Genomic DNA, 17,996 nt, shown 5'->3' with positions numbered 1-17,996 from the left:
TAAAAATACTTGAAAATAATCTGTATCAATTTAATCCACCCTGACGTAGGAACAGTGGTTAAAGCCTTGTGAGATTTCCTGATGTGCTTGGTTTCTTCACATTATTTTCTGCTGTCTCAGTACAAACAGCACCTTGCCTTTGACTTTCAGAAATCTCTGCTAATGGCAGAGAGACACCTATGACACGAAAGGAGCAGAGAGAGAATAATTTTCTTGTTTTAGCCTGAGACAGTAAAAAGCCAACACCACAAAATGTTGCATACATGGAGCAAGAGCCCTGCAAGTGTTCTGCATTCAAAATGTAGATCTACAGAAGGCTGATTGTCTCATTTTTTTGAAATAGCCAGCACGGGAATAGCAGAGGTCACATGGAGAAGGGCTCCAATTCACACAAAAATAGGCAGATTTAGCTGCCGCGATTTTTATTCATGCAACTGTCCCAGCCCAGGAATAGCAACGGCTGCTGAACAGAAATATTCTCCCCCTGGCCACTGGGATGTGGGACTCCAGTGGAGAAAAACACCACTAGGAACAGGAAGAGCCATCAGCTGGTCCCATCAAACCACAGGGAGCAGGAGCTGAATTTTGTCAGAGCAGAGCCAGGATCCCTGGGCACTGAAACACCTCCAAACCCACCTGTCCCTTGCCCGGGTCTCTGTCCCTTGCCCGGGTCTCTGTCCCTTGCCCGGGTCTCTATCCCCTGCCCGGGTCTCTATCCCCTGCCCGGGTCTCCGTCCCTCGCCCAGGTCTCCGTCCCTCACTCAAGTCTCCGTCCCTTGCCCAGGTCTCTGTCCCTCGCCCGGGTCTCTGTCCCTTGCCCGGGTCTCCGTCCCTTGCCCAGGTCTCTGTCCCTTGCCCAGGTCTCTGTCCCTTGCCCAGGTCTCTGTCCCTTGCCCGGGTCTCTGTCCCTCGCCCGGGTCTCTGTCCCTTGCCCGGGTCTCTGTCCCTCGCCCGGGTCTCTGTCCCTTGCCCAGGTCTCTGTCCCTTGCCCAGGTCTCTGTCCCTCGCCCGGGTCTCTGTCCCTCGCCCGGGTCTCCGTCCCTTGCCCGGGTCTCTGTCCCTCACTCAAGTCTCCGTCCCTTGCTCAGGTCTCTGTCCCTCGCCCAGGTCTCTGTCCCTTGCTCGGGTCTCTGTCCCTTGCTCGGGTCTCTGTCCCTCGCTCGGGTCTCTGTCCCTTGCTCAGGTCTCTGTCCCTTGCCCGGGTCTCTGTCCCTTGCTCGGGTCTCTGTCCCTTGCTCGGGTCTCTGTCCCTCGCTCGGGTCTCTGTCCCTCGCTCGGGTCTCTGTCCCTCGCTCGGGTCTCTGTCCCTCGCTCGGGTCTCTGTCCCTCGCTCGGGTCTCTGTCCCTCGCCCGGGTCTCTGTCCCTTGCCCGGGTCTCTGTCCCTTGCTCAGGTCTCTGTCCCTTGCCCAGGTCTCTGTCCCTTGCCCAGGTCTCTGTCCCTCGCCCAGGTCTCCGTCCCTTGCCCAGGTCCCCATCCCTCGCCCAGGTCTCTGTCCCTTGCCCAGGTCTCCGTCCCTTGCTCATGTCCCCTCCCTGAGCTCTGTGTGCCTCCAGCCACAGCTGGATGGATCACAGGTCTGCCAACACAGCTGATGGACCCACAACTCGTATTTATGGATTTCATATATACCCACGTATTTCATATGTGCATACAAATATCCCTCACTAAACCCTTCTGTTCTCAGGAATCCTGGGAGGTTTTTTAATTTGTCTATGGCACCTACAAGAAACCTGCCTGGTTCCCTCTCAGGAGTGGAGTGGATTTGCTAATGCAACATCAGCAGCCCTGAAACAGCCAAAGCTCAGCACTGGGTATTAATGGGGAGCCACCAGGGGATTCAGAAATTCAGACTGAGCCTATGAGCTGCCTCAGAGGCTTCTAAACGAAGACATCCAACTTTATCTCAACTAAGCCTAGAGCCCCCCCATGAACGCCAGGGGGTAACAGCTCCAAATCTTTAATATCATGGAAAGAGATGAGCTCCAACATCGGCTGGGATGAGAAGCACTTTGGAGATAAAATATTCTTTACCTGGCTCAGGAGAACGAGCAACAGCAGATATTCCCAAACTTCACCTACAGCACCAGAGAGGAAAGATTTTGTGGCAAACATTCCCCACATGACTGAAGCTCTCTTTTTTTCCTGTTTGCTGGCCAAGACCAGCTCAATCTACGGATGGCTGCTCACTCCAGGCACTACATCAAGCCCTTCCCTCTGCCTCCATCACATACATTTCCCTCCAATTCACACTGCTTTCCATTAATATTTGAAAGTCCTCCCTTATACAAATAAAATTCTTGCAACATTTCTTACAACATCATTATGTGTTGCTATGGAAACTGCTAAAATGTCACAAAATACAAAAGCCTAAAGCTCTGCTGCATGAGGAGAACCCTGATCATCCTATCCCTCTTTGGGTAATCTGATGATCAAATGTTTTGAGCCTAATATAAAAAAGTCACTATTATAGTGGGGGGGGGGGGTGTATTTTTTTTTTTTGGCATTGCTTTAAATTGCTGAATATTTCATTGAGCCAGGAGCCAAATGAAGTCACTTTTCACAAATCCACCCTGTCAGGATGGGCACTTCTGAGGTGGTAAAATGACATTCAAAACTCTCAGGAATTCCATTCTGATCAGAGCAGTGTGGCTGGCCCTGGATCCCTGGCAGTGTCCCAGGCCAGGCTGGAAGGGGCTGGGAGCACCCTGGGGTGTCCCTGGGTGTCCCTGGTGGCACCGGGGGGGCTTTAAGGTCCTTTCCCACCTAAAGCACCCTGTGATTCATTCTCTGAGTGCATTTCACACAGGCAGGATGCACAGATTACAGACACGGGAGCTCCAGCTCCTGGGAAAGGGGCTCTTTGAGGCTCCCGGAGCTGTGGAGGGTTAGGTTAGGGTTAGGTTAGGGTTAGGTTAGGGTTAGGTTAGGGTTAGGTGAGGGTTAGGTGACGGTTAGGTGAGGGTTAGGTGAGGGTTAGGTGAGGGTTAGGTGAGGGTTAGGTGAGGGTTAGGTGAGGGTTAGGTGAGGGTTAGGTTAGGGTTAGGTTAGGGTTAGGTTAGGGTTAGGTTAGGGTTAGGTTAGGGTTAGGTTAGGGTTAGGTTAGGGTTAGCTGTGGAGGGAGCAGCCTGTGCCCATTCACAGGCAGCAGGGATTCACGTGCCCAGCAGCCGGCGCGTCACCAGCTGCGCCAGCCCCGCCGTGCCACCGCTATCGCAGGAACATCGCGTTGGGCACTCCAGACACCGCGGCTGCCGTGAGCACGGGGAGGAAGAGCCAGGGGTTCACCTCACCACCCCCAGCTCCAGGGCAGCCGGGGCGGCCTCCCTGCTCGGCACAGCCCCGGCACGGCGCCGGCACCGGCAGCCCTGGCACAGAGCTGGCACCGGCGGCCCCGGCACAGAGCTGGCACCGACAGCCCCGGCACAGAGCTGGCACCGACAGCCCCGGCACAGAGCTGGCACCGACAGCCCCGGCACAGAGCTGGCACCGGCAGCCCTGGCACAGAGCTGGCACCGACAGCCCCGGCACAGAGCTGGCACTGTCAGCCCCGGCACAGAGCTGGCACCGACAGCCCTGGCACAGAGCTGGCACCGACAGCCCCGGCACAGAGCTGGCACCGGCAGCCCCGGCACAGAGCTGGCACAGAGCTGGCACCGACAGCCCTGGCACAGAGCTGGCACAGAGCTGGCACCGGCAGCCCCGGCACAGAGCTGGCACCGACAGCCCCGGCACAGAGCTGGCACAGAGCTGGCACCGACAGCCCTGGCACAGAGCTGGCACCGGCAGCCCCGGCACAGAGCTGGCCTGGGGAAGGGCAGGGAAGGGAAACACCCTCCACCTGACCAATGTGCCCAGAACTCCTGAGCCACTCCATCATCGAAACAAAAGCAGTGAACAGAAAGTCTCACCAGCACAAGACTCTGACTGTCCCCTTTTAAACATTCCCTTCAGCAAAGCATCACCCCCTCCCCGCTGATGCAATGCCATGAAACAGCAGCTTTTACAGGAAAATCCCAGGCATCGTTAGCAAATCCTTTCGGCATGCCTGTGCCAGGTACCCTTCCCATAAATAGCTTGTTCAGTGCTGAGGTCAAACCTGGAGCAGGCATTCCAGAAAGTAACCTTATCCCAGGGAAGGTCAGAGGGGGGGAAAAGAAAAGAAATAGGACAGGGAGAAAAGGAAAAAAAAAAAAAAAAAAAAGGAGCTGGATGTTACTTAAGCAAACCATTCCAGTACTTCAAGTGAAAGCAAATCTTTCAAATGCAGAGAGCCACAACCAGAGACAGCTCCGAGGGCACTGGAGAGTTGAATCGGTCCCAGTTGGCTCCAGAAATGTGAAGGGCAACTGCAACAAACCCAATGGCAATTCAAGCTTCCTTTCCCACTTCCCATCTGAATTCCTAGTCAATACACAGGCCCTCACCTATTTACATTTTTAAGCCCTTCCTTTCATTCCAAAATCCAGCAAATAAAACTTAAGCCAATTTTTGAAGTTCTCTCCCACCTAAAGCATTTTATCTGAGGACTGCCCAGCAAAGACACGGAGCTCTCCAAGCCTTTGAAAGGAGACACTTGCAGAACGCCCCATATCCAGGGCGTGCCCAAAACACTCTCCGTGGAAAAATCTCTTGGGGTAGTGCCAGTTTAGCAGGAAAAACATTTTCCCCCAGCTGGAAGTCTAGCACTGCTGAGCGAGTGCAAGCAGAACCAATCCACGGGAGGAGAGAAGGAAGGATGGGGGGAAGCCCACGTCACTGTGAATGAACCCCCAAATCTCTGAGGAGACACCTGGGAGTACCTTCACAATCTCCTCCTAAGGGAATTCTGTGTTCACTGTTGCTCCACTTGTAATCTCAGCCATGCAGTAATTCTAATCTCAGCCATACAGTAATTTTTTGTCTTCTCTCAGTACCAGCATGAATAAAAATGCAGCTCTGAGCTGTGGCTGCTGCAGATGCTGCTGTAACACAGTGTAAAAGTCTTTTCCCATCCCCCACAGAGGTACATTAGACTTCGATATTGGAGATCAGCTCTAAACAGGGCCCCTCTCCCTCGCTCAAACACCGACTTCAGTTTCAGAGGAGACTGCAGCAAAGCAGACAAGTCCCACACCGGGTTTTTAACACCAGTTCACATTCACAAACCTCTCAAAAATTTTTTTCTGCTGCTTCAGATGTTGTGACACGCTTTTTCCAATGAAAAGCAAAGTAAATATTTATACAACCCTATCCCCAGTGTCACCCACAACTCCTGAAAAACTGAACTACAGCCTGTTCTTGCTTGCTGCCCCACTGGAAAAGGGCTAGAGAGACCAAGAGCAGCTCATTGGCATTACCAGACACCAAATCATTCCCAGCCCTCTGCATTATCCTCCCTACACCAGCCCAGCCCAGCCCGAGAAACGGAGAGAAGCCTTGGCTCTGACAGAACCGCCCAAACCGCTGCAGGGGCAGTAAAGGCATGTGCCAGAAAGCAGCTCTGTCTGCATCCAACACCCCCCAAACACACCAAATTCAAACGTTTTCCTAAAAACAGCACTGATCCGAATGCTATTCCTTGCACATGTGACCCCACTGAGTGCTGGTTCACAGAATCCCACACTGGTTTGGGGTGGATTTCAGCTCAGATAAATTTAAACCAAAGCACCAAACTCCCTCTTGGATGAAAGACAACCACTCTGCCTTGTCTGAGGTCTGTGGATGGCTCTGAGCCACACCAAACCTCCCTGCCATTCCCCAGCGAGGTCTGCACGAGGATCGAGGCTCTAATAAAAGTCAGAAACGACTTATCAGACACCCATAATATCTATAAAAGGTGCACTAGGACCAGCATCTCTCTGAGAAATAACTGACTATTCTCGTTTGCCTTCTTTCCTTAAAAGCAAGAGGGACTCGGAGTGTCCCACTTACTCTGGATACCTGATTAAGCATTTTTGAACAATCAGCCACTCTATTGTTCTGCTTGCAAATGCTAAGCAAGAACACTTCAGGATTTGCTCTCTCTTTCTGAAAGAGCTTGCAGGACTTCTCTCCTGACCAACACATCCCTGCTGAGACTAACAACTCAGACAACATATAAGCAAGTTCTCATAAACAGCTGAAAAACACAGTTAAGTGCCTTGCTGTCATCAGTACCTACAAGCACAGCTAAAATTCAACAAAAAACACCACCCAAAGTGTCAAGCAGCTGACTGAAAAAGTGATGAAGAGACAAACTTTTAGGATTGCTCTGCATAAATCATTTAGTGAAACAAGTTTGTGACCAGTAGGAAAAGCTTCCTCAGTCCCCATGGTGTGGAATTTGATTTCTGAATTACGTGCGGGATCTGCCATCTGAACCATAGTTCCATGCAGTCATGGATTTGAGAAATATTTAATGAGCCTTGAGATATAGGCTTTATTATCATGTACTAGCTTGAAAAACACAATCAAGGGGGAAAAGTCAGGATCTCTGAATCTCAGAGATTTAGATTTCTCTGCCAGCTGATGCACCAACTGCGGCCACTCCTCAAGCAACCCCAACCCAAGTGCCCCACGCGTTCATCTCCAACACAGGACTTGGAAATCAGAGCTGGGAAAAGCAGTTGTGAGAAATCTTAATTACTGCTCCAAGCCCAGCAACCCTGAAATCCCGGCAGCACAACGTGACACAGTGCAGGGAGGGAGGAGACGACACAGCCTGGGAAACGATTCCCTGATTCCCTGCAACACCAAAGGGCAGAAGGTGCTGGGACTTCCCATCAGTAAATGGGAAATAATTAAATGGGAATAATTAAAGTGTGCTCAGGCATCATGGCCATAGGCACCATAAGAACCACAAGTGAACACTGTAGGGACCATCTGACCCTTGGAAAGGTTCTGTGGGAAGCCAGTGGTGTGAGAAGTTGGTCACTAGAAACTTCAGTTCCCTCTCAGAAGCTCGATGCAACTGCCAGCCAAACAGTGACTTTCCAGATAAGAAAACATGAGCTAAAAGAAAAGTCACAGTTAAATATTTGGTTTCATTACCTTTTCAGAAAGTTTTTCCATGGTACAGACTGAAGCTGAGGATTAGAGAGACTAAATCACCCACCACTCACCAGCTCATGTCTACATCACTGCTTAGCATAGGCCACTAACCATCTAAAAACAATTGACAAGTTCTGATTAAACTTGTCTGCAGCCAAATCCAACATAACCAAAGAAACCACCAGTCTGAGAAAAGCAACTGCTATAAAGATGCACAAGCCACCCAAAATATTCCTTATTTCTATTAGCACATTGATACAGAAACAACAGAAATTTGGTGACTTTCTAAACCATCACTCACAGCCACACAAACCAGATTTCAGCCAGCAGCCCTCCAACACCAGGAAGAATTCCTTGCCCTTCTCTGAACCATGTTTCACAAGCAGTTCCTGATCCCACCATGCTGACAGTAACATAAAACCATGGAATGGTTTGGGTTGGAAGGACCTTAAAGCCCATCCAGTGCCACCCCTGCCATGGCAGGGACACCTCCCACTGTCCCAGGCTGCTCCCAGCCCTGTCCAGCCTGGCCTTGGGCACTGCCAGGGATCCAGGGGCAGCCACAGCTGCTCTGGGCACCTGTGCCAGGGCCTGCCCACCCCAAAGGGCAGCTGGGCCGTTCACAGTCACACAGGTTTCTCAGGCACTGCTGCCTCCAGTCACACCCAGCCAAGGAGGTTTGGATTCTCCACAGGGGAGACTCCCACCCGCCTTCCTCCCCTCCCAACAAAGGCAAAGCTCCTCTCTCCTGATGCTCACTGTGCACTGCTCACACCTTTAGAGAATGCCAGCTGAGAGGCAGACCTGTGCACTGTTAACCTGGGAGCAGATCAATCCAACACGGTGGAACTGGATGCACACAGAGCACTCTGCACAAGGCAGCCCTGCCTGCACACACCTGCCCTCCCCAGCAGCACCTGAGAACCACGAGCAGCTCGTTAAACCAAGCCCAGGGCTGGCAGGGCTTCCCAGAGGTGTAACCAATCCTCCCTGCTTTGTTTATGCATTGCACGATGGCCTGGTTCTGCACCTGATCGACAGCACCTTCCTGGGCAGCAGGTCTGGGAGTGCTTCAGAGGAACCTACCGAGCCCTGATACGTCCCTAACACTGCTGGAATGAAGAATTTCTCAGGGAGATGGTGCTCCACAGCTGAGATAAGGCAGGTCGGAACAGCACAAATGCTTCGAAGTCTGTCCTTGACCAGATACTGATTCTGGAATGCCACCACACCAGAAAAACTCAAAGGTCAGCTCTTATCTAAGCATGATGTAAACACGTCTTTGTCTCTTTTGGGTGCTTCTACTTGAATCTCTTGGTGACATGGCCACTCACGGCCAGCAGGCTCCAAGACCCTGTTTGTGGCACAACTCTCACTAAAGGTCCAGGAGCAAACAGCAGAATTTTTCTGGGGAAGGCAGGGGCGTCCAGAAGCAATGCAGAACCAAAGGATGGTGACTGAGCAATGAAAAGTGCACAGAGTCACAGAATTGCTGGGCTTGGAAGGGACCTCTGGAGATGATCCACTCCAAGCCCCTGCCAAGGCAGGGTCTTCTAAAGCAGGTTACACAGGAACATGTCCAGGTGCATTTGGAATGTCTCCATTACACACTTAGATATTCCATCTCACTATCAAAATTTAAATCATCAGGGTTCACGTCTTTCCTCTAAGAAGTAAATTCAGAGAGAAAAAAACCCAGCCCTCCTTGAGCAGCCTCTGCACTCACACTAATGCACAACAATGGCTCTGTACCATCAGCTGGCCCAAGGCAGCTTCCCAGTGGAAAATTCAGCCCTTCTCTCCCTGCCTCTTAGCACTGCTGGAAAAGAATGGAATTTAGATGTGCTCAGAGCTTGTACCAGCTCTTAAGGTTGACTTGAGGAGTTCCACTAAGGAGCACCAACGCAGACTGAGGCTCAGCAGTGCCGGAGCTCGGGGCCGATGTCACAGCACCCATCCAGCAATGCTGGCACTGCTCATTACTGAACACCCACAGGCACCAACTTTAAATGAGGTTTGGTGGGCCTGCCCTAGATGCCAGTGTGCATACACACCAGCTCCAGAACCCAGAGACAATAGAGGGATCAGTCTTTTTATTAGCTTTCAAGTCTTTGGCTTTTTAAGAGTCCTCAGAACGTGCAGGCATGACTAACGCAAAGGGCGGAAAAGTCAGCAAAGAATTTCACGCGCCGTGTCTCTGAATGCTGCACTTCCTCTTGGGATTAAGAGGAGTGGCAAAGAAATTTCACTATGCTAGACAACACGTGAAGCCATGAAACCCACAATATGGGAAATTTAGTATTATTTTGGACAGATTTTTAATCAAATGTCTCCTCCAATAACTACTACAAGACTTAGAAATACCATTCTACTGCTAGTCCCAACAGTAAGTTCGTGGATGTTATAGAACAGGAATAAAGTTAGTAAACTTTTGTTTCTAACAGCACAAGAACCTCTTTATGTCCACCCAGGAGAGATCACATGATCAGCTAGCTGCCAGCTTTGCACTGGGAGAAACTCAAACTCAAGACACATTTAGGACTTCACATGCAGAAAGTCATCCTGCCACCATCCCAAAACATAATGTGACATTTAGCTGGAATTTGATATTCAAAACCTGTAACATCTGGTTATCTGCACTCATCCACATGAGTGTGTTCTCGGAGGATGCTGAAGTGCCCCCTGTTCACACCTACCCAGCTCAGTAAATCTGGGTCACACAGAGCAGTCGCTAACACACTCCAGACAACAGGTATCCAAATCCACTCAGTTACTTCTCCAGAGAGATCTGAACAATCCCAGGACAGCACAGGAATGCAGAAGTCCTGGTGACTATTTCCAGGCTGGATGGGAAAGCCATTGGCACTGCAGGCAGGACCCCTGTGCCCATGCAGGGACCCTTTTGTGGGCCACAGCGACACTTCACAGACTGAGGTTCAACGGGGCCATCAGGGAGGAAGAGATCATCTACTGATACAAGCAAGATTCCACACAGACTAGACACAGAATATGGTATTTTAGGAGATTTTTGCAAAATAACTGCGGTGTGCACTCCCACGGAAAATTCTGGGTTTGGAATAAAATTTTCCCTTCTTCCCTCACCTGTCTCAAGACCTTTTGGCTTGAGAAGGATCCTCCTCCTCCACACACAAACTGACACCTAGTATTTATGCAAACAGCATCCAGTTAACAACATAATTATGAAGCTGTTGTCATCATTTAATGCAACTCACAGACAAGAAGAAAATCCCCAGCAATAATTTCCCAAGAAATTATTCAAGAATAATTCAAGAAAAGAACACACTCACTTCACACTTCCGCTGGCACTTGAACCAAACCCTTCCAGAGTATTTTTTTCCAGGCAGTTCATTTAACAAAGAAAATAATTCCTCAATCATAATATATGATTCAGCTACACAGATTCAGACTTACTCTACACAACAGGTTTACAACAAATATTCCCACTGCAAAAGAACAAACGCTTCCTTTCAGGAGACAGGACCAAAGCACCTTGGAGAGAACTGCCAATGGCATTCCAGGTTTGTATGTGCAGCTCACACCACTCCAGCCATTATTTCCACGACTTGCTGCTCCACAAATGCCAAAGACTATTTCCAGCAAGAACGAGGAATTTTTATCTTCAGTATTGCACGTGCTGCAAATCACACCACAGCAGTTTTACAATTCTTTGACCTAAGACCATCCAAAATTTCGGGTTCCTACAAAAAAACGTGTTTCTGCCACCTTCCACCTCACTCCCCAGCACCGAAAGGAAAAAGTGAGTGCTACTTACAGCGGTACGTGGGGCTGCTCTGGGTCTGCTTTGGTCAGTTCCTCCTCCTCCACGTCCGACTCCCCGCCCGAGCTGCTGTCAGTGACATCCGAGTCGAAGGCCTGCTCGCTGGATCTCAGGTTGGCCATGCCACTGGCCGTGAATCTCTCCAGCTCCTCCGATATCGAATCACTCTTCAGGAAGTTGCTCAGGCCTTCTGAAGTAACTGTCTCGCTCGCAGCTTTCCTCAAGGCTGCTTCTGCTTTTCTGGTCAACATCAGCTGGCTCCGATGCCTCAGGGGGTCCAAAGCTGGAAGCTTGCTCAGCGTTTTCTCCAAGAAGCCGCCCAGCTGCTGCTGGATGTGTCTCTCCACCTGCTTCGCCTGCACCACCTGCAAGCGCTTCTGCAGCCGCCGGGCCCGGCTCTCGATGTCGGCCTGGCGCCGCAGCAGGGCCCTGGTCCTCATCTCCGAGTCCAGGGCGCTGTGGGGCCCGGCCAGCAGGGAAGGCTTCTGCTCCTCCAGCCTGCTGCTCCCCACGTCGGAGCGGCTGGCGGGCGCCCGCGGCTCCCCGCTGCCGCCCTCCAGCACCCACTGCTGCTCCGCCGAGTTGAGGGAAGATTTATTTGCAGTGCTATTATTGCTAAAGGGAGTTGCGTGCTCTGCATCAAGGCTTCTGTGTGGAAGAGTGCAATTGGTCAACCCGGTCTTCAGGTCCCCCAATTCAGAACCTCCTGTATTATAGTCAACAGTCTGGAGGGCGGCAGAAGGAGGAGCACACTTCCCACCGTTCAGAGAATTAGAGTTTTCATGGTCTGAATTGGTACTTTTGGCCAATTTCTTGGCCAAGCCATTCACAGGCGCTTGCGGGAGAGGTGGCTGGCTATTAGTACTCATTGTTTTTAGATTCTCCAAAGTGAATTCCAACACTGGTTGCCTCCCCAATAGATCACTTGTTTTCAGAAAGGACTGAGATAATAGAGAGTGAGATTTAAGGACTGTCTGCTTGTTGAAGACTCCTTGCAGCTTCAGAGGCTCTTTTGAAGAGACAGATGTTACATCCGAGCAGAGATAAGAGGCCACTAGCGGCTGCAGCTTGCCCAGCTCTTCCTTGGTAGGGTTGTTCCGGAAATCTAGACTGGGATCCTCCGGAGCGATGGCTTTCCTTTTGGTGCCGTTGGCAGCCAGGAGGATGTTGCTGGCGTTGCCGTTGCTCTCGGCGCTGCCAGGCGACAAGGTGGAGGACGGGGGAGCCAGCTTGAATCGGATGTGGTGAGCTTCGGCTGCTGCGTCAGTGAGAGCGGGCGCCATCGCAGCCATTCAGCACAGAGACACGGGAAGTCCAGCCTCTCCCGCTGCCGAGGCCAGCTCCACTGCCTCCCACCGCCGCTCCCGAGGGCAGCCTGCACAGCCAAGGAAAAGACACGGTCAGGCACTGCACTGGGGGAATAAATCAAACGCTCTGCACACCGGCGGCGAGGCGCGGCCGCGGCGCTCGTGCTCACCCCGCTCCCCCCAGAGCCCCAGCCATGCTCTGCAGAGCCAGGCAGGCACCAGGGAACAGAAACAGGAACACACAACCCAGCCTCAGAGCCCCAGGGTCTCCCAGTGTTAGTGCCTGTCTGCAACTGCTGCTCCCATCTTTCAGTGCATCCGTGAGCACACCAGAACCCTTCCAGGCCTCCATGAAAGCTCCAGCCCTGGATGCTCCTATTCCTCAGTGCCAGCAGCTTCACCAAATTCATCATTAAAATCCCTGAGCTACACCTATGAAATAGTTCTCAGTGCTTCTACTGCCAGCTCAGGGGTCTTAAAAATGACAAATTTGACTATAACATGCAACACAGACAGGGCCTGAGGAGAACAAATCTCCATATGCTTAAACTCCCAGTGGCTGAAGAAACTCCAGCGCTTTCCTGAAACTTGGATTTCAAGGAAGTCACTTCCCTGGTGTATTTGAAACCTACTTTCCCAGAAGTACATTTCCGAATGAGCCAGGTGATTTCCAGTGTTAGCAATTCCCATTTCTCTTTCAAGAGCATGGATAAAGATTAACCCACACACGCACAGAGCAGCTCTACACTGACTGTCAGAGCCTGGGTTAAACTCAACTAGAGCAAACAAATTAGGAGAAATAACTAAAGACTCTTCATTTTTCTACACTGCAGCCTCTTCCCACCCACTTTCAAGTCTCTGGTCATTCACTCACTTTCCTTACCACTAAAACTATCAGTGTTCTTAAATGCCTTTTTAAATTGCATTCAAATAACCCACAGCACTGGCTGTACTGCCAAGGAAACAGTTACATGGTTTTTCATTTAATTGCTGAAGTTATTTAGCATCTTCATAAGATATTTCGATGTCAACTTAATAATAAAAAAGTTTCCCTGATCTCTTGCCTGATATGCCAATCCTCTAATTCCACATAAATTTGCATAAGTTTGTTGTAGCTGTTTATTAACACACCCCAATGGCCAAATTAATGTGCCACTTTACAGGAAAAGCAAGGACTATCTAAAGTTTTAATATGTTTAACAAGGAAAATTTCACAGCCAGTTTTGTTTCTGGGCTTATCCAGTTGCTCCCAACATCAGATCCAGGAGAGACATCAAGGCTGAAAATCAAAGTACCAAAACCTGAATTTTTGTGAGAAGTCAGAGATGAGTTAGAGAAACAAACTCACATTCCCATGGAGGGAAGACTCAAAATTATTTGGTCTGTGTGGTTTCCAATGAGTACATACCTTGGCCAACTGTCCAGCCCCTGACCAGGACCAAAACACAAACTCTCCACAGTCCTAGAACCCCAGAATTCTTTGGGTAGGAAGGCACCCTAAAGCTCATCCAGTTCCACCCCCACTCCCCTGCTGCCCACCCTGGGGCCCAGCCCAGGGCCTGGGGGTTCCTGGGCCTGCTCATGTCCAGCCTCTCCCACCCTCCTTCTCCCCAGGGCTGCTCCCTCTGCTCATCCTCAGCCTGGACTGGTCCCAAGGGCTGCCCTGCTAACAGCCCTTCTGCCTCACTCTCCACAAAATCCAGCTGGGTGACACAGAAGGAGGAGACAGGGAAGGAATAATACACACCCCAGAGGAACTGACTTCAAAGGAGCTGTTGCAGCAGAAATATCAAGATGCTGGAGGTGAGTTCAGGCTTCCCAAGTCCCCTACTCACAAAACCTGTGGTATTCTGTAATCGACTACACTTTATCCTTACTAAAAAAGGATCTGCATGTCTGAAAGTTTAGGCCACACTCACTGAAAATGGCTTTTAGTCACCATTTGGGTCCATAAATAAAAACTGAACATGCCTATTCAGGGAAGAAAGAAAAAAAAAGAATTTGCAGGGAACTTTCCACTTGTAGCTACGACACCCTTGGGAGAGGAGGGAGGAAGACTGTCAGAATAAAGACTTCCTCCACTCCAGCCTCCTTCCAAGACCTTCAGTGGGGATGACTGCCCCTAACAGGTTCCCAGTTTTGCAGAAACACGTGGGTTTCCCTTGCACAGGGAACTCTGGCTCAGGGCTCTCCACCGCAGCTACCAAGAGACACCGACAGTGGCTGGGAACACCCAACTGCACCAGAGCAAAGCCCTCCCCTCGCTGTAAAGGCTCCCCACGAACGCATCTGCAACTGCAGCCAGGCAGGAGTTTGCAGGAGGTGCAGGCTGAGGAGAGGCTTAATTTGTAGGTCATCAACTTAAATTAACAGAAGTGGGAAACGGAAGCAAAACTTTGACACTGCCTTTTCCTCCGGGTTGGCAAACCCACTTGAAAACAGCAAATCCTCCTGCTAAGCTACTGCAAACCTCCTTGGCTCCACTTTCCGTTGAGTGGACAGCATTTAGAATACTTTGGAAGCCTGGAAAGCCTCTCCTAAGAATAAGGCTTTGTTCTAGTAGCTTAAAGATGACCTCCAAAAGTTATTTGGTCTATTTTTTATATTTTATTTAAGTTCTTATAAACTGTCTGTGTGCTGGACAGCACTGGCTTCTCTAACATTGAATTAGATCTCTACTTTTATGAGCAACCCCTGGAAAAGACATTAAGGAATATTTGTAAGCATGTTCCCTCCCTCTGTTTATAAATGTTGGTTGTTATTAATTACATATTAATACATTTATCAGGAATTTCTTCCTAACAGAGAGGGGAGAAGGTGTTAAAGAATCTCTGAGGAAGGAGAACAAAGGAAAGGTCATAGAATGGGAAGGGAAGGTCATTCACACAGTCTGAAGAATTTTGAGGGCATTCTGGTACATCCTACAGTAATTCCTAGAACTATCCCCGATCTGCTGCCTGCCCCTGGGACCCAAACTGTGCTGGCTCGTTCTGCTGAACCTTCTGTCACCCACCAGGATCAGCAGATCCACGTGAGCACCCACAGGGCCCTTTTTTCACTGCTTCCCTGCCAAGGGTCTTTCATTCCCAGCACTCAAGGTGACACACGGGGGCCCAAGAAGCTCCTGCTCTGGCACAAGCCCTGCTGGGACAGAAGTGCCAGAGGAACTGGACACTGCTCCAGCTCCACCACCACAGCCCAGCTCCAGCCCAGCCTTCGGCAGCCGTGGTGCAGCCCCTGAGCTGGACCTGGCTTGGGAAGGTCCAAGAGGAGCTGCCTCTGGAAGGCCAACGTGGTGTTTACAGCACGTCTGAGGCTAATACTGAATGAACGTTCTTCATTTTCCCTTTAGAAGCAGAGCACTGCCAGAGCACTTAGCAGTAATTAACAGAGCCAAGATGAAAGGCTGCAGCAGCAGCAGGTAAAACCAGCGTAAGGTAACTCGCCCGTCTCCCCTCGGTCCCCGGGAGTGCACGGGAGGCCACCGAGGCAGCAGAGCCACCAGGGCTCCTCAGGGGGCTTCACCCACTGCCAACACCCAGCCCCCTAAAACACCGAGCACAGGAGGGTGGGAGCTCAGAGGGGCAGGAGAACACACCCAGTCACCCTACACCCAGGGCAGCCTCGGCTCCTGACACCCCTGAAAACAATTCAACACCCTCTGCTTCTAAAACCCAATCTTACAATCACACACTGAAAGCAGAACTGGGTTTCTAAGCACATGATTTTGTGCAGTACCTCAGAAAATAAGCCCAAAACAAACACAGGAAGTTTTGGCTCTCTGAATCCTTTGTGGAAAGAGTTTCTTGGGGAGAAACCAGGCACTGTGCTTCCAGTGAGGGTCCTGAGACACACGGGGAGCTCCGAGCACTGGGCACAGGAGGCCCTGTCTGAACTCACTCCAGTTTGCCCCTGGAAGGGCTGTCCATGCTCTCCTCCCACCGTGGCACCCACCTGGCTCCATCACCTGTGCCCTCCATCCCTCCCTGCACCTCCTGGCCATAAACACATCTACCTCACATATTTGTGTTCCTGGATTATCGTTTAAATCCATGACATTATCCCAAATTCCTGCACCCCAAAATCCCCTCAGCCCAAGCTGTGTCCTCCCCAGCAGCCACTTCCTGACGTACACAAAGGTGCTGTTAGAGGCAATAAAAGCAAAGTTACCCTGAAGGAAGTGAGTATTATACCAATTCCCACTTCCCCTCTCCTCCCCCACTACAAATCAGCAGTGCAGCCAACTCTTGAACCCATGTGGTTACAAATATGTTTTAGTCAGAAAAACATAACAAAGCACACAAAAAACCCCCAAACTTGCTAAAATAAAACCCCTCTAGACTTCATTTTGCAAGTAAAACAGATGATCTGTGCTAACCTCAGCAGGTAACAACACACAACTCCCTGAGCCCTACAAATATGTTCCACATCCGCAATGCCCAGCTACCAAAGTTACCATTATTGTGCAGAACAGATTCTCTACGTGCCTTTTGTTTTCACATCTCAACATTCTGTAGTTGTAAGACAGGTGTTTACCAATTTAGAAAGGGATTTACATGAGAAGCAACTCTCAGAGCTTTAATTAAGGAAACGTGACAGGCAAGTGCAGGACGATCACCTTATTGATAAGCCAGTTATCACGTGCAGACTGTGTGCTTGCAATGACCCACATTTGGGAAACACGCTCTTTTTTTGAATATTAATTAAAAAAAGGTTAAGAACATACACAAAACCCACAGATTTTTAAAATACTCACGTGAGTACAGTCCACAGCTATTAACACTATAGACTTGCACATAGGGAAAAATTTCTCCCAGGGAAAAAATAAGAATAATAGTAAGAACACCTTAGAAATACTACTGAGCTCCACTTTTATTTGTTTCCAAAGAGAAGCCCTCGAGATTAAACTAAAAGTTGCTGTTTCCACTTCCTTGTCCACATGAGTGGCAGGGTCTGGTCAACTCTGAGATCTCCTTCTGTAAGAATAATTCTCTCTTACGCCTGTGAATTCTCATTGGATATAAATAAATCAAACCAATTGCATCATCTGAGGTAAAGGAGGTTTCATCAGTGTGATGTCAGAAAGAAAAACAAAAGCCACAAAGCAAGATTAACTGTCATCTCTGTCAAAAAGTGGATAATTAAAAAATTAATTAATTAATTTTCACTTTTCTCTGGACAAGTGAATAATTAAAAGTAAGAATGCCTTCACCTGGAAAATTAAGTGTCTGGAGATAAAAATACCCATTGCTGTTAAGCTACTCTTCAGAACAAAGTTGCATTTTAGAGTCAAATCACAAGAAATGTGGTTCAAAAATAATAATGGGACATCTGCACAAAGCAGCAGCCTGTCAGATACAAAAAATAAAAAATAAAATCAATTTTTAAAAAGCTTTAATTGTGAAATCCGGGTCTCCCCCATGCAGTATCAGAAAGATTTTGTTTTTCTTTCACATAATCTGGGCAAGTTGCCCAGGAAATATGAAAAACTGAACTCAGGACTCAGGGAGCAAGTTAAACAAAAAACAGAATTGCCTTTTAATTTTAAAGACACATTTTCATTCACTAGGTAGTCATACCCACCTTTGCTCAAAAGCATATCACTGTTCCCAAAACTCTTAACACCCCCCTGCCCCAGGAAGTGGCACCACCTTAATACTTTTCCATATTTTATACTGAGTATTTTAGCACAAGGCATTGACTGTCACTACAAACAGTCCCTTGGAGTGCCTTGGTCTAACTGGCCACGTCCTCGAGCACAAACAGCCCCGAGAGGGGCAGAGCTCGGTGTCCCAGAGCAGCAGGTCCCTGCCCAGGCTGGCAGCCAGGCTCAAGGATTTTATTCTGAGCTCAGAAGTCACGACACTCACGACAGGCAGG

The 17,996-nt window shown here is 49.6% G+C and overlaps 1 protein-coding gene across 4 annotated transcripts in view; it reads right to left on the bottom strand.

Annotated features, from left to right (window-relative positions):
- The window catches only part of KANSL1 (KAT8 regulatory NSL complex subunit 1), a 77,864-nt gene that overhangs the window by 48,110 nt on the left and 11,758 nt on the right, over positions 1–17,996 (bottom strand). For all 4 annotated transcript variants that reach the window (XM_063403662.1, XM_063403663.1, XM_063403660.1 and 1 more), the window contains exon 2: positions 10,804–12,184. In XM_063403662.1, the coding sequence (XP_063259732.1) occupies positions 10,804–12,101 (1,298 nt within the window). In that variant the 5' untranslated portion in view covers positions 12,102–12,184. The remainder of the gene's footprint in view (positions 1–10,803; positions 12,185–17,996) is intronic.

The sequence above is a fragment of the Prinia subflava genome, chromosome 8 (assembly GCF_021018805.1).
Source record: "Prinia subflava isolate CZ2003 ecotype Zambia chromosome 8, Cam_Psub_1.2, whole genome shotgun sequence".
NCBI lineage: Eukaryota > Metazoa > Chordata > Aves > Passeriformes > Cisticolidae > Prinia > Prinia subflava.
This window is presented reverse-complemented; position numbering and strand designations above follow the sequence as displayed.